General features: G+C 42.8%; 2 protein-coding genes across 12 annotated transcripts in view; one reads left to right on the top strand and one right to left on the bottom strand.

Moving 5' to 3' along the window:
- The window catches only part of ankrd6b (ankyrin repeat domain 6b), a 49,744-nt gene extending 43,087 nt beyond the window's left edge, over window positions 1–6,657 (top strand). For 8 of the 11 annotated variants that reach the window (XM_039782432.1, XM_039782436.1, XM_039782434.1 and 5 more), the window contains 2 exons: window positions 196–475; window positions 4,332–6,657. In XM_039782432.1, coding sequence (XP_039638366.1) covers window positions 196–475; window positions 4,332–4,921 — 870 coding nt within the window. In that variant the 3' untranslated portion in view covers window positions 4,922–6,657. The remainder of the gene's footprint in view (window positions 1–195; window positions 476–4,331) is intronic. The other 3 variants (XM_039782441.1, XM_039782440.1, XM_039782431.1) reach the window with 1 other exon arrangement.
- A 2,176-nt stretch (window positions 6,658–8,833) lies between these two features.
- On the bottom strand, window positions 8,834–15,496 carry lyrm2 (LYR motif containing 2). The gene is made up of 3 exons (XM_039782304.1): window positions 15,400–15,496; window positions 10,067–10,207; window positions 8,834–9,154 (listed from the first exon to the last, which is right to left on the bottom strand). The coding sequence occupies exons 1-3, from the start codon at window positions 15,442–15,444 to the stop codon at window positions 9,074–9,076; spliced, it is 267 nt and encodes an 88-aa protein (XP_039638238.1). The 5' UTR covers window positions 15,445–15,496; the 3' UTR covers window positions 8,834–9,073.
- Between the last annotated feature and the right edge of the window lie 670 nt (window positions 15,497–16,166).

The following is a 16,166-nucleotide window of genomic DNA, read 5'->3' as shown; positions in this document are numbered from 1 at the left end:
AGTTGGATGTTTTTCATAACCTCAGTACAGAATCAGTTAGGTCAGCGCCAAGCCCACTGGGACGAACCTGAAGAAATCCCTTTTAACCTTTTATGTACATCTGAAGATCATGACTTTACCTTGTGTCAGCAATAGTTACTCTCAATAAATGTAACACAAACTGATATAAACTGTGTGCCTGTCTGTGCCTTTAAGCAGGTGTCCCTGGTCCGTGAGCTGAAGAGTTGGTGTCTGTCCAAGCTGCAGAACATGGATCTTGGCTTGAAGGAGGAGCCCGGCAGCACCAGGCTGCAGCGCTGCTCGTCTGTGGCCGAGGGCCTGGATGGAGCCGGCCTCACTGTGCTGCCCTCTGGCTCCCAGTGCCCGGAGCTCCACACCAGCCCTGTCCTCCTGTCCTCCAGCCAGGAGCAGCCCAGTGTGGCCGAGGGCGGCTCAGCCAACCACTACTTTGTGGTTCATGTGGAGAGCTCTCCAGGTAACAAACAGCTCCACAATCAGTGAGCCAGTAAGGGACATGCTGAAAGAGACAGCAGTTAGCCCTATATCTCTCACAAAAGACGAGCAGTTGAAGAAAATAAAAAAAGCAGCAATTTGCCTCGATTCACTAAATATTTTGATGTAATTAAGTGATGTCATGAACCAGCTCAAATTCACAAAAGAAGGGAAACCACGCATAGTTAAGGATAATATGAAAACCAGTGTATTTAACCCAAATTAAATAATGAATAAAAAAGGATAAAACATGTTTTTTCAGTAGTATCAGTATTCAATTCAATTCAATTTTATTTATAGTATCAAATCATAACAAGAGTTATCTCGAGATAGAGTAGGTCTAGACCCCACTCTATAATTTACAAAGACCCAACAATTCTAGTAATTCCCCCAAGAGTAAGCATAGTGCGACGGTGCGACAGTGGCGAGGAAAACCTCCCTTTTAGGAGTAGTAGTGTAGTGAGTGTGTGGAAAACAACCGAACCTAAAAGACGAACCCAACCCAACCAAACCCAGCTGGCTGTGTGGCCAGAGAGATCTGACCTGAGGCCTGTACTACAAAGCAGGATTTGGCATTAACGAGCTAACTTCAGGTTCAACCCAGGATTTTCTGTATCACGAAGGTGGATCACTTGTTATCGGGTTCAATCGCCGTGGTAACTCATGCTGAACGCCTAACCAGAGGCCTGTACTACGAAGCAAGATCAACATGTCCTGGATCTCTTTCAGTAATCCGTCTTCACTAACCCTAACAACTGCGGTCCTGAATAACCGGTGTCACGAAGGTGGTTATCAACAAGTTCAATCAACCCAGGTTTGTCCAATCTAGAGACGGGCACGTTCACATAAAAGAGGCGGTGTTTGCGCACCACGACCAATCACAAACGTCTACCAGAGCCGCATATTTTAAACAAGAAGAGCAAACTATAATTCTACATAAATATGAAGAACACACTCTGTTTTACAGGTAAAACGCAATACAGTCGCTGCTTCCTAAAACAGGAAGGAAAGCTGGCAAAAAAAAAATTGCAGACGCTGTAGATGCGTAAATTACTCTTATTAATATCACTTCCCCATCAGTCAGGACCAAGATCTGACCATAATTACACTTGTGATTTCCATAAACTGTCATTGCTTTAGCCTGTTATTGCAGTTGCAACCCTGGCAGTGTGAAGCGATCGTGAGAGCAAATAAAAAATATAAAAACATAATTGAAACCGATGTGCGCATTGGCGACACACGGCTCAAGAAGCCGACAAATAGCCCATATGTAATTCCCTCCCATTAAAATCTATATATTTCATAAAAATACCCATCAGGGAATGTTAACGGGGTTGTCGGTCTCTAAATGTTTTAACTTTTATATGCGCACCCCTCTCTCTCCCTCTCTCTCTCTCTCTCTGCGCCGAGCTCCACCAGATCTTCTAAGAACGGTGATGCTGTTACCAATCGAGTATTGATTGGTCAGTAGGCGGTGCTTTTACACCGGTTGATCTCTGATCTCCAACTTAACCTGCTCCCGACCAGGTTAGGTGTTCAGCATGAGTTACCACGGAGATTGAACCCGATAACAAGTGATCCACCTTCGTAGTACAGAAAATCCTGGGTTGAGCCTTAAGTTAGCTCGTTAACGCCAAATCCTGCTTTGCAGTACAAGCCTCTGGTTGGGAGCAGGTTAAGTTGGAGATCAGGGGTCCGTTCCAGGAAGGAGGTTTAACAACTAACCCTGATGTCTGAGTGGATTTACCCTGAGATGGAAACTCTGAGTTTTCGGTTCCAGAACAGCTGATATGAGTTGGTTCAATCAACTCGGAGTAGGTTCACTCAGGGTTACGCGCGTGCACAAAAGGCAGTATGAATGGAGCCATGATTCTACGATTCACCATGGTAACAACCACAATCAAACGGGTCGGCAGAAATACTCATGCGCACAAACAGCGAGTTTGAACATGTGTTTCGTTAAAAAAGCAAGACAGCGGCTGCTGCTGCAAAAGAGAGAGAATTGGTGTGGGAGAAAATTGCTGCTGGAGTCAATGCGTACGCATTAACAGTGTATTAATTTCATATTTAATCACAGTTAACTTATAATATTACTGGTGAAAACTGGAATTGTATTACACCTATAATTTCATTCAGGTGCAATCCCACGGGCGAAAAAGTAAACTATACTAATCCCATTCTGAGGCTGCAGCACCATGATCATTAACAGAACTATAAGTATAATCATTTAGGGATGTTAAAGCCTGTCGACGATGGTTGATGTTAGTGATATGAGGACGGATAAGGTATCTACATATCTAATGGACTGTGATAAAAAATACCTCTCAAATCGGTTATGTGGAAATGAAAATACATCTATAGTCGGGACTCAATACCGACGTAAACTCTCTGTGAATTAATACAGCTTTTTCATCAACGGGATCGTTAAACAATTTAAGGACATGACATTTATAATCTGCCTAACATAAACCAATAAGTCTTTTAATTCATGCAGATAACAAACTGCATTAAAATGCGCCTGATACAGACTGAATAAATGAGGAAATGAGGGAGGAGACTGAGAGAAACTCAAGGTTTCTTGAAGAAAACCTGCTCCCGACCAGGTTAGGTTCACAGACTCAGTTACCATAGTAACTGACTCCGAGGTTAAGTTACCTCTCTTTCTGGAACGGAAAACTCAGAGTTTCCCTCATCTCAGGGTTAACAAACTCCGGAACGGGCCTCAGAGATCAACCGGTGTAAAAGCACCGCCTACTGACCAATCAGTACTCGATTGGTAACAGCGTCACCGTTCTTAGATCAGGCGGAGATCAGAGAGAGAGAGAGAGAGAGAGAGAGGGGGGGAGAGAGAGAGAGAGAGAGAGAGAGGGAGAGAGAGAGAGAGAGAGAGAGGAGAGAGAGAGAGAGAGGAGAGAGAGAGAGAGAGAGAGAGGTGTGCTCATAAAAGTTAAAACATTTAGTGACCGACAACCCCGTTAACATTCCCTGATGGGTATTTTTATTAAATATATAGATTTTAATGGGAGGGAATTACATATGGGCTATTTGTCGGCTTCTTGAGCCGTGTGTCGCCAATGCGCACATCGGTTTGAATTATGTTTTTATATTTTTTATTTGCTCTCACGATCGCTTCACACTGCCAGGGTTGCAACTGCAATAACAGGCTAAAGCAATGACAGTTTATGGAAAGCAAAAGTGTAATTATGGTCAGATCTTGGTCCTGACTGATGGGGAAGTGATATTAATAAGCGTTGTGATTTAAACATCTACAGCATTGGCAATTTTTTTTTGCCAGCTTTCCTTCCTGTTTTAGGAAGCAGCGACTGTATTGTGTTTTCCCTGCGAGTCTGTGTTCTTCATTTTTATGTAGAATTATAATTTGCTCTTCTTATATAAGCGACTCTGGTAGATGTTTGCGATTGGTCGTGGTGCGCAAACCCCGCCTCTTTTATGTGAACGCGCGCATCTCTAGATTGGGAAACCCTGGGTTGACTGAACTAGTTGTTAACCAGCGTCGTGATGCAGCTTATGCTGGACCGCGGTTGTTAGGTTAGGTGAAGCCAGGTTACTGAAAGAGATCCAGGGCACGCTGATCTTGCTTCGTAGTACAGGCCTCTGCTCAGCTCCAGCCCTTAAGTAGAAAGAGAAGGGCAATCAGGAAGAGTGGACTCAGGTGAGGCTCGTCTTCCTGCCACACTGCCTCTTAAACAGCTCACAGGGGAAATGGCAAGAGCCACCCCCAGAGTGGGAGGGTCCTAACAGTCATTAGGCTGGATAATAAAGAGGATTTGGTGTGTGCTGCTGAATGTGCTCAGTGAACCTCTTCTGAACTTTAACAGACGGCGATAAGAATCAGAATGCAGCAGCCAGGAGCCCGCTGTCAGCTGTCCCGGTGGTTCGGCCCAAGGAGCGTCCTGTGCTCTGTGTCGACTCCCAGAGGAAGAAGCAGGACCTGCAGGATGGGGACATGGTGGAGTATGGTGCGCGGGGGGGCAGAAGCCTGTCTCCGGCCGCAGAGCGCCGCTGCAGCCGCAGGACCGAAGCCGGCCTCAGGGACAGGGAGCGAGGCCGGGACAGAGGTAAGCTCCACAAGAAGCATTTCCGGGGAAGGACTAAGTCCAGAGGGGCCACAGGGGCTACAGGGGCTACGGGGGCCACAGAGGCCCAAACTCTGGAGATGTTTGGAGAGCAGCCCAGTGAACCCTCCTTTGCCCAGGAGAAGGACAACATGCACGCTCTGGAGGTGACCCAGTACTTCTTCGAGGCGGTGTCGACGCAGATGGAGCGCTGGTACGAGAGGAAGGTGCAGGAGGCGCGCTGGCAGGCGGAGCAGCGGGCGCAGGCCGACAGAGCTGCTCTCACCCAGAGGATCAGCTACCTGGAGGACGAGCTGCGCATGCTGAGGACTAACAGACACGAGGACTGCTAACACACAGTGCATCTGTCAGCACCAGGCTGCATGTGGACATGTGGACACACACTCCGGCAGGAAATATGGCAGCTCTCGTTTGTGTGGAACTAAACCAGTAGATATAAAGCTGTGTGTCAAAAAATTTATCTAATGTGCCATTTTAAGATAGATCCACTAAATCATGTCAAACAGCAATACACACACACACACACACGCAGAGTAGAGGCACCAATGATGGTCCTCTCTTCTAACAGAATATGAACTTACAGTAAAATGTAATGATCTTGTGTTACTGTTACTTTGGAGGAAACACACCTGCCAAAAAACTAGATGAACAGCTGTTGAGATAGAGAGACACACACACACACACACACACACAGCAGAGAAATGTGTGACCGTGTGGTGGATGATGTGCGTGATGTGTCCCTGGATGGTGGTGAAAGCTGTGTGATGGAGGGATTACAGTAGAATAAGAGGTTAGTATCTGCCTGCTGCTTATTTATGAGAATATAGCTGAACTGACACTGTATATAATAACCCCTGAAGGCTTTCCTCTTCAGTTTTTTTTTAATCAGAATCAGAAAATTTAGACTTTTACAGTGTTTACATTTTTTTTTTTTTATAAACTGATCAAATTTTCAAAAGAAACAAATTAATTAAATCAGCATTTCAAAAAATTTCAAAATATATTATATATCCTTATCTTGATAAGATGTAAATGTTTGGTATTCCGTTTCTCATATGTCCATCTCACATTTAATTAGTCTCCTGCGTTAACATGAACAGTTCTCATTTCATGATCACTTTAATTTAAAGATGCGTGCCACCTTAAATCCAGGGCCACTGAGACTAAAGCAGCATATAAGATGTGCTGTCTCCTTTTCCTTCATTTCAGTTAATATTAACAATACATCAAATCCCTATGTTATTTTGACTGCAAAAGGGATGACTTTAGCTGACAATTAAACACTGTAAAAGTGTAGAATTATTCCATTGGCACTCTCCAGACCAAATAACAAGCCTTAACATTTACTGTCATAATACACACTGTCTCCTCACCAGTTCCTTTGGCTGACAGTGTATTAACTCCAGTGTCTTAGTGAGTGTGTGAGAGGAGGAACGTGTTTACAGTCCACTGACAAGGACAGTTAGAGGAGATGCAACACTCTGCACACTCTTTCTGTTACTGCATACCAGCAGAGGATCTCTACTACATTCAAAACTGGAGCTGCAACATTTAGGGGATTCAGCAGTTAGTCCATCAAAAGAAAATGAATCAGCAACTATTTAGATAATCCAGTAACTATTTCAGTCTTAAAGCAACAACACGACAACACCTGATTGCAGTCCATTGTGAGGATTGGCTGCTTCTGTCCCTTTAATATCATTATTCACTTTTGTCTGGAGTTTCACAGAACAACCGATGAATGGATAATGAAATAATGATGAGTTGCAGCCCTGGAGGACACCAAACTAAAGCGTGTCCCGGCCCTGAACAGTCCACCGTTTCTAATCTCGTCTCCCTGCGTGCCGAGGCCAGTCCTGATGGAAAACATCACTTCTGTCATGTGGCATTGTTACTGTCTGTCACTAGACTGTCTGTCTGATGTAGTGACCGTCTGTCTGATGTAGTGACTGTCTGCTCAACATGTTGCTTGGTTATACATGAATAACTCTGTGGATATGAATAATGCACTGTGTATGATGATGCCAGAAGACATATTTTGTATTAAAAAAAAAAAGATCATTCTGAATCACCGGTGGCTTCATTGGTTTCCCTTTAAAGGGGTGATAGAATGATTATATAGGGTATTTTACACTGTTCCTTAAAGGAACACGCCGACTTATTGGGAATTTAGCTTATTCACCGTAACCCCCAGAGTTAGACTAGTCATACATACCCTTCTCATCTCCGTGCGTGCTGTAAAGCAGGCAGGTGACTGGTTCCAGTAATCCTACTGCTCCCAATAAGTGACCAAATAACGCCAACATGTTCCTATTTCCATGTTGTGATTTGTAGAGTCTAACCGTAAACAAACCGGGAACTATATTCACAGGCGGAAGAATATAGTGCTTGGGCGGAGTGATATGCTCGCAGCAAGCCTGTCTGAGAATATAGTTCCCGGTTTGTTTACTGTTAGAAGATGGCTGTGTCTCATGTTACGTTGTTTTTTGTACACGCTGTGACTCTACAAATCACAACATGGAAATAGGAACATGTTGGCGTTATTTTGTCACTTTTGTCACAATTCGGAGCAGTAGACTAGTTGGAACCAGTTACCTGCAGGATCTGTGCTAGGCTAAGCTAATGCTGGAGCCGTCAGCCAGCTTTACAGCACGCACGGAGATGAGAAGGGTATGTATGGACTTGTCTTACTCTGGGGGTTACGGTGAATAAGCTAAATTCCCAATAAGTTGGCGTGTTCCTTTAAGGTCTCCTAATGGGGTATGTAACATTGGTTTGGCTGAAAATTGCCCAAATGCTATTTTATTAGGTCCTTAACTACCCTGTGAATATGGCTCTATTTGGAACAAGAGCTTTTCTTCCAAATATGGTATGCTCATTAATATTCCGAATGAGCTACGTGCTGATTGGTTTGAGCAAACTACATAGAAACACATGGGAGACTCGACAGCAGGTCTCATTGCAAAGTTATACATTGTTTATCGGGCTGTTCCATTACAAAATTCACTTCTGAAACTTTTTTATGTGAGAAATCAACTATGTAAAGCTCAAATATGGGCCGCTTTACGAAAATGGATGGCCAATTGTAAATTTTGTCCGACTGTGTGTCGGAGTTCAGCGCCGGTGCTGCCTGTGTTGCTGCCTCGCCGCCCGGCCTGCCTTCCTTCACACACCCCGGCCTGCTATGAGGTACTTGGAGCTCAGTCACGACTGGCAGCCCACAGCACTCCATACCCGCGCAAAGTCACCGTCTCTTGGGCTAATGACAACCAAATGCCCCTGCCCTGACAGAGCTCCAGGGCCTGCAACTCCCCTCTTCCTGCTAGCTAAATGCCCGGTGTGTGTGAGTGAGAACGCGGTCAGCGAGCTTGTTACGCCAGCAATCTGTTACCACAGGTTCCAGTTAATCTTTTAATGTGTGTAATTATAATGTGTTGAGTTATTTAAACAAACGATTGGGGAAATAAACGCCGCTTGTCCCTGAGTCTCATTGATAGAGCCTGCGGCTGGATGTAGATTTGTAGCTACAAATCACTGATAGTTAGCTTCATTTTCGGCGTCATTCCGAGTATATTTACAGTTTGAATTTCGTCACGCCACGTATACAACATCTAGCTACATGTCTTATAAAGCTAACAACGGTGTCCGATTTCAAGTTAATGAATATTTGTGAATTTCAGAGGAATTCTAAGAGGAGGCTAGCTAGCTCTCATTGATAGAGCTCCATCCAGACGGAGCTCCAAGTACCTCATAGCAGGCCGGGGTGTGTGAAGGAAGGCAGGTCGGGCGGCGAAGCAGCTACACAGGCAGCACCGGCGCTGAACTCCGACACACAGTCAGACAAAATTTGCAATTAGCCATCCATTTTCGTAAAGCGGCCCATATTTGAGCTTTACAAAGTTGATTTCTCACATAAAAAAGTTTCAGAATTTAATTTTGTAATGGAATAGCAGAGATCTGCGTGACCTAGCTAGATTCAGAAAACTACCTGATCTCAGGTCAGTTGTGTAGCCTGTGTAAATGTTGGGGCGTGACCGTTCTCTTAATACACCCATGGGCTGACAAAGGTTCCGGTTTTTGGGAGGTTGACGTCAACTTCCAGCTTTGTTGGGATTCGCCCGTTTTCAGCGGCAGTTTCAAAATATGAGATTTTCATAGTAAAGAGGTGTCAGTGGGACTTTGAGCTTCTATGTATGTCCTATTTACCCACCGAACTGTCCTCATTCAACTATGACAGGGTAAAATAGGTTTTGCATTCTATCACCCCTTTAATATACAATATCCTTACATATTATTAACAGCGCCAACAGAAGTGTGGCCAAAGGCCAGTCAGCCTCAGGGGTTAACGGGTGGAGCCTTTGGGTCAGTTCCATCAACACATCCTGGAAAAGGTGTCCAGCCAAAGCCTGCAGCGCTCACTGACAGCAACACTCCCCTGCATACAGTCTCCACAGAAAGCAGTCCAGACCCCCAGCAGCTCCCAGTCACCGGCCGGCCAACGCCAGAGACTTGTGCAGCTCCTCCAGATGGTTGCTTGCTTGTGTGATCATCATACGGATGGCATCCTGCAGGAATAATAAGAGGAAGAACTGCAGTAATGGATAGAGAAGAGGATGCTGGGATAACATGGACACTGTCTCTACACATATTCCATCCATAAGTTCATGCATAGTTTGAGGGGAAAAAAAGGTAACTCAAGGTTCATGTACTGTTTTTTTCCTGAGCTTTCAATCAATCACAAATCACAGTCTTGATTAGTTCTCAGCCAGTCTCGCAGACCTTTCTCCACACGCTAGAATGGCTTGAAACAAGGTAACCAAGGCACTTCTTCCACAAAACTTTTACAAAGTCCACGGTAGAACTTCAGACATCACCACAAAGTAATGAAATGTGTGTGGCAGGGCACCTTTTAAAGGCTACAGTGAAAGCAAGTAAGGGGACCTTGGGTTAGGATTATTTAGCCAAACTATAGTTTCCACAGTTGTCAATTAACTTTCACCCATTTATTAATTGTTGCAACAAGAAATATGTATCGTCATTAATAGACTGTAGAAACAGTCAAGTTTGAACCATGGTCCCTTTGATGTGGGTAACTAAGCACTTTAGATATTCTCATTAACATACTCCTGTTGTGAGCAAGTCATCAGCTCTTTGACCCACAGTGGTTCAACGTGAGGCCCACGGGCCAATGACGTTACATTAAATGCATGCATTATGTTTGAATCCTCCGCTGACCATTCCAGTACTCTCACTTCCAACAGCCTACAGTTAAGAGACTACACGCCGCACGCTGCTAACAAGCATCTGCCAGGTTAGGAAAGACAGGCAGTGGCGTCTTGAGTGTCGCAGGAATCACGTTGTGTCAACTAAGGTTAGCGAGTTGGGCCTGCGCTGCTCCCTGAATCGGCCTCTGCTGGAACACCAGCAGGGCGGCTCCCGGCCAGCTGGCCGTGGAATGCTAACATGCATCTGTGTACCTGGTCTGTGGCGTTCTTGTTCCTCTTGAACTCGTCTCTGGCCCAGTCACTGAGGTACTTCCTGTCTGCCTGGTCAGGTACCTTCCGTATGGCCCTCAGCATGTTCCTGTAGATCCCCAAAACTCTCTGTCTCTGTAAGAACTGGCACACAATCAGCAGTTAGCACACATCACCTTCATCGGAAATATGGACCAAGAATCAGAATCAGATTCACAATCGGAGTTATTGCCAAGTAGCACTTTTTTGCCCTGGTTGTTGATTGGTTGACACAGATACATGAATAGATACAGCTCAATTAAAGCCAGACTAAAAGGAAGCTAAAGAAGAAGAACTCGATGATGGATTAGTGCTGGAGAAGCAGCTGGGCTTGTACTGAAGAGATCTGACAGACAGGGTTCAATACTAGCACCACCCACCAGCAACATGCTAGGAAAATATGCACCAACCATTACCAACCCTAACCCTAACCATTACCAGTGGTAATTTATTGAGTGGCTGGTAAGCTCTGAACATTCACTAGCCATTTGGCTGGTGGATGGACCCTGATCACAGACCTTACAGAGAACAGCCTCTGACCTGTGTCCCAGACCAAGTGGTAGGGGAAGAACCCGCCTACTCTCCCTCTGAATGGCTAGTAGTCGGTGCCTGCTCTGGTTGGGTTGGTTAGGTTAAGGCAAGAGGAGTGGGATTGGTTATGTTTGGGGTAAGAATGTCAGGGCGAGCCAATCAGGGATGAGCTCCCTAATGAATATTCATGAATCTTCCCCAACCAAAAAAAACTATCGCGCCTCAGACAGACTGGCTGCTCCATGCTAACAGTGCTAACAGTGCTAACAGTGCTAACCCATGCGAACAGTGAGAAGAGGCTGGCAGGTGTCCCTGTTATTGACCTGAACCCATCTAACAGTAACATGATATGATGAAGAATTAATCTAAATCTTTCAAAATGGGAGCGGTTTTCTCTTAAAAATAAACATTTGGGTCAAATACGTGGCATAAATATAAATCATTTAGTAACTTATCTTGGAGTAAAAATAACACATAATATCATAACCACAAGTTGATGACAGAGAGTAATATATCTTTACTACACGACTCTATTAATAAAAAGTTTGATTCTTGGCTTGCAAGAGATTTATCTATGTATGGCAGGGTTTCTAAAGCAGAAGGTCTCTCACGAGCAGCATATTTATTTACTTCAATTGAAATACCTAAGTTACAATGTGCCAATCTAGACAAACTATTTTATAACTTTATATGGAGAAAGAAGCCACATAAAATTAGGAAAAACATCTTGACTAATAAAACTGAGGAGGGGGGTTTATCGGTAATTGACTTCTCACTTTTCAATGAGATATTAAAAATCAACTGGATTAAAAGATTTTTGAAAAATCCAAACAGTTTGTTTAACTTTATCTTTAAAAAACGTGGTAAAATCACATTCTTGCTTCAATGCCCATACTCCATAAACAGACTGCCTGTCAAATTATTAAACTTCCATAAACAGGCTCTAGCTTGTTGGTCTCTTCTATACAAACACAATTTCTCCCCTCATAAATGTTTTATCTGGAACAACATGAACATCATATATAGGAACAAGACTCTTTATAGAAAACTGGTTTAAACATGATATTCTACTGGTATCCCAATTATTAAATAACTAACTCAAATCAAATTTTAGCTTATGACGACTTCACCCATAAATTTAATTTCCATCCTCCAAGAAAAGAATTTGATATTGTAACCAGAGCTATACCCCATGGGATCATCACCCTACTTAGAGATGAGACAGAATTGGATCAATTTAATATATCTCTCTCCAGCAGTGTTTCAATAAATGGTCTATCTTTTCTAGACAGAAAAGTCAACAACAAAGTAATAAAAAACCTTTTATGTGCTAAATCTGTCCCTGCCTCTAGATACAAATGGTCCCCCTTATATGAAAATATTAACTGGAATAGAGCATGCAGCAACCCACATACATTTTTAATTACAAACAAAGTAAAAGAAATATCATTTAAAATTCTTCACCATTTCTACCCCTGTAACAAGATTATCTCTAAATTTATCCCTACTGTAGACGAAAAATGCGGCTTCTGCTTTATGGAAACAGAAACGATAGACCATTTATTCTATAGCTGTTCACATAGCTCTTCTCTGTGGAATGATATACAATGTTTCATTAATAATTTTGCTTTGAAAAGTCTTTATTCATAAATCGAAATTTATGAAAAATAAACCTCTTTTCAATGTTTTTAAACTTGACTTAAACAATTATATAGATTGTATTTCTGGATTAGAGGGTAAATCAGCATCAACATGTATGCAATGCTTATCTGATTTAACTTTATAATTAATTTAACATATCTACTGTCTGACATTCTGGCTATTTACTTTTGTTGTTTATAATTTTTTTACTGACTACTTCTTATTTGATATTTATTTCAACTGTCTATCTATTGACTGATATGCATTATTATTTTTTGTTATTCTTTATGAAAACATGTTCTGTAACGAAATGAGTTGTGTACTACAAGTTCAATCTCTTTGTTTTGACAAATTGTAAAAAAAATATTCTGCAATAAAAATAAAAAAAAGATATGATGAAGAAGCCATGCACAGCTCAGCTGATCACTGTTCGACCAGTTACGTCACAGAGCTGCAAACGAACAAAGTCTTTGTTGGACCGAGGACAGAGGGACACACACAGACAGTATATAAGAAGGGACACACACAGACAGTATATAAGAAGGGACACACACACAGACAGTATATAAGAAGGGACACACACACAGACAGTATATAAGAAGGGACACACACAGACAGTATATAAGATGGGACACACACAGACAGTATATAAGATGGGACACACACAGACAGTATATAAGAAGGGACACACACAGACAGTATATAAGAAGGGACACACACACAGACAGTATATAAGAAGGGACACACACAGACAGTATATAAAGACACACACAGACAGTATATAAGATGGGACACACACAGACAGTATATAAGAAGGGACACACACAGACAGTATATAAGAAGGACACACACACAGACAGTATATAAGAAGGACACACAGACAGTATATAAGAAGGACACACACACAGACAGTATATAAGAAGGACACACACAGACAGTAAAGAAGGACACACACAGACAGTATATAAGAAGGACACACACACAGACAGTATATAAGAAGGCACACACACAGAAGTAAAAGAGGACACACACAGACAGAAAAGGGACAACACACAGACAGTATATAAGAAGGGACACACACACAGACAGTATATAAGATGGGACACACACACAGACAGTATATAAGATGGGACACACACACAGACAGTATATAAGAAGGGACACACACAGACAGTATATAAGAGGACACACACAGACAGTATATAAGAAGGACACACACAGACAGTATATAAGAGGGACACACACACAGACAGTATATGAGGACACACACACAGACAGTATATAAGAAGGGACACACACAGACACAGTATATAAGATGGAACACACACAGACAGTATATAAGATGGGACAACACACAGACAGTATATAAGAAGGGACACACACACAGACAGATATAAGAAGGACACACACAGACAGTATATAAGAAGGGACACACACAGACAGTATATAAGAGGGACACACACAGACAGTATATAAGAGGGAACACACACAGACAGTATATAAGAAGGAACACACACAGACAGTATATAAGAAGGACACACACACAGACAGTATATAAGAAGGGAACACACAGACAGTATATAAGAAGGGACACACACACAGACAGTATATAAGAAGGACACACACAGACGTATAAGAGGGACACACACAGACAGTATATAAGAAGGACACACACACAGACAGAAGGAACACACACAGACAGTATATAAGAAGGGACACACACAGACAGTAAAGAAGGACACACAAAGTATATAAGAAGGGACACACACAGACAGTATATAAGATGGACACACACAAGACAGTATATAAGATGGGACACACACACAGACAGTATATAAGAAGGGACACACACAGACAGTATATAAGAGGGACAACACACAGACAGTATATAAGAAGGACACACACACAGACAGTATATAAGATGGGACACACACACAGACAGTATATAAGAAGGGACACACACACAGACAGTATATAAGATGGGACACACACACAGACAGTATATAAGAAGGGACACACACACAGACAGTATATAAGATGGGACACACACACAGACAGTATATAAGAAGGGACACACACAGACAGTATATAAGAAGGGACACACACACAGACAGTATAAGAAGGGACACACAGACAGTATATAAGATGGGACACACACAGACAGTATATAAGAAGGGACACACACACAGACAGTATATAAGAAGGGACACACACAGACAGTATATAAAAGGGACACACACAGACAGTATATAAGAAGGACACACACAGACAGTATATAAGAAGGGACACACACACAGACAGTATATAAGAAGGGACACACACAGACAGTATATAAGATGGGACACACACAGACAGTATATAAGAAGGACACACACAGACAGTATAAAACACACAGACAGTATATAAGAAGGGACACACACAGACAGTATATAAGAAGGACACACACAGACAGTATATAAGAAGGGACACACACACAGACAGTATATAAGATGGGACACAACAAGACATATAAAACACACAAAAAGACACACAGACAGTATATAAGATGGGACACACACACAGACAGTATATAAGAAGGGACACACACACAGACAGTATATAAGAAGGGACACACACAGACAGTATATAAGAAGGGACACACACACAGACAGTATATAAGAAGGGACACACACACAGACAGTATATAAGAAGGGACACACACACAGACAGTATATAAGAAGGAACACACACAGACAGTATATAAGAAGGGACACACACAGACAGTATATAAGAAGGGACACACACACAGACAGTATAAGAAGGACACACACACAGACAGTATATAAGAAGAGACACACACAGACAGTATATAAAGGGACACACAGACAGTATATAAGAAGGGACACACACAGACAGTATATAAGAAGGGACACACACAGACAGTATATAAGAAGGGACACACACACAGACAGTATATAAGAAGGGACACACACACAGACAGTATATAAGAAGGGACACACACACAGACACTATATAAGAAGGGCACACACACAGACAGTATATAAGAAGGGACACACACACAGACAGTATATAAGAAGGGACACACACAGACAGTATATAAGAAGGGACACACAGCTCTGCCTCACCTGTTTCAGAGAAAGCGCTGCAGACGGTAACCTTGAAGCGGCCATCTCGGACAAACCGGATGTTGTGATCACGTGACTACCGCCTTCTTCCGTATGTGTCTCCCTCTGCTGGAGGGAGGTAGTCATGAGGCATCACACAGTGAAAATGGATTCCCAGAAGAAAGACAGACTGTATGCAGCAGGGAAACGCCTGATGTCACAATATCATGGACAACCCTATTCCTCCAGAGAACCAACCGGGGACTAGAAAAGCTCTCCTAGAATTCATCAAGGCTACCAGATTATTATTCCTAAGGAATTGGATACTAAATGGGAATATAGTTTTGCCCTGTGTGAGGCAGCAATGTGCCATGAAGATGTCTAGACTGTTGGGAAGAAGAAGAAGAAGAAGAAGAAGCTCTGACAGAGCTGCAGACTGGATTCAGAGGCCTGGCACGGTGCTAGCTGGCTCCATAGTCCTCATGAATGCTTTGGTTCCACCTGCTGTCCCTCCATTTGCCTTCCATGGGAAGGTTAGCCGGGACGTCCTGGCTGTCCAACACTAGCATCTGTGCCTTGAGAATGAAAAGAGGTTTTCCCTGAGTGGATAGGACCCATTGCCGCTCAATGCTGATTCTCCACACCTGTAATCTGTTTGTGTCACTTGTGCTATGCCTATGAGGTTGTTGGACTGAGTGTGGCTTGTGTGTTTATGTGTGTTGATGTTGATATTGACCAACTGTTTTTGTTTATATGCTTGATCATTTCTTTTTACATTTATAGTCAAT

This window comes from Perca fluviatilis, chromosome 18 (assembly GCF_010015445.1).
Source record: "Perca fluviatilis chromosome 18, GENO_Pfluv_1.0, whole genome shotgun sequence".
Classification (NCBI taxonomy): domain Eukaryota; kingdom Metazoa; phylum Chordata; class Actinopteri; order Perciformes; family Percidae; genus Perca; species Perca fluviatilis.
The sequence above is the reverse complement of the archived record's forward strand: the minus strand, read 5'-3'. Positions and strand labels throughout refer to the sequence as shown.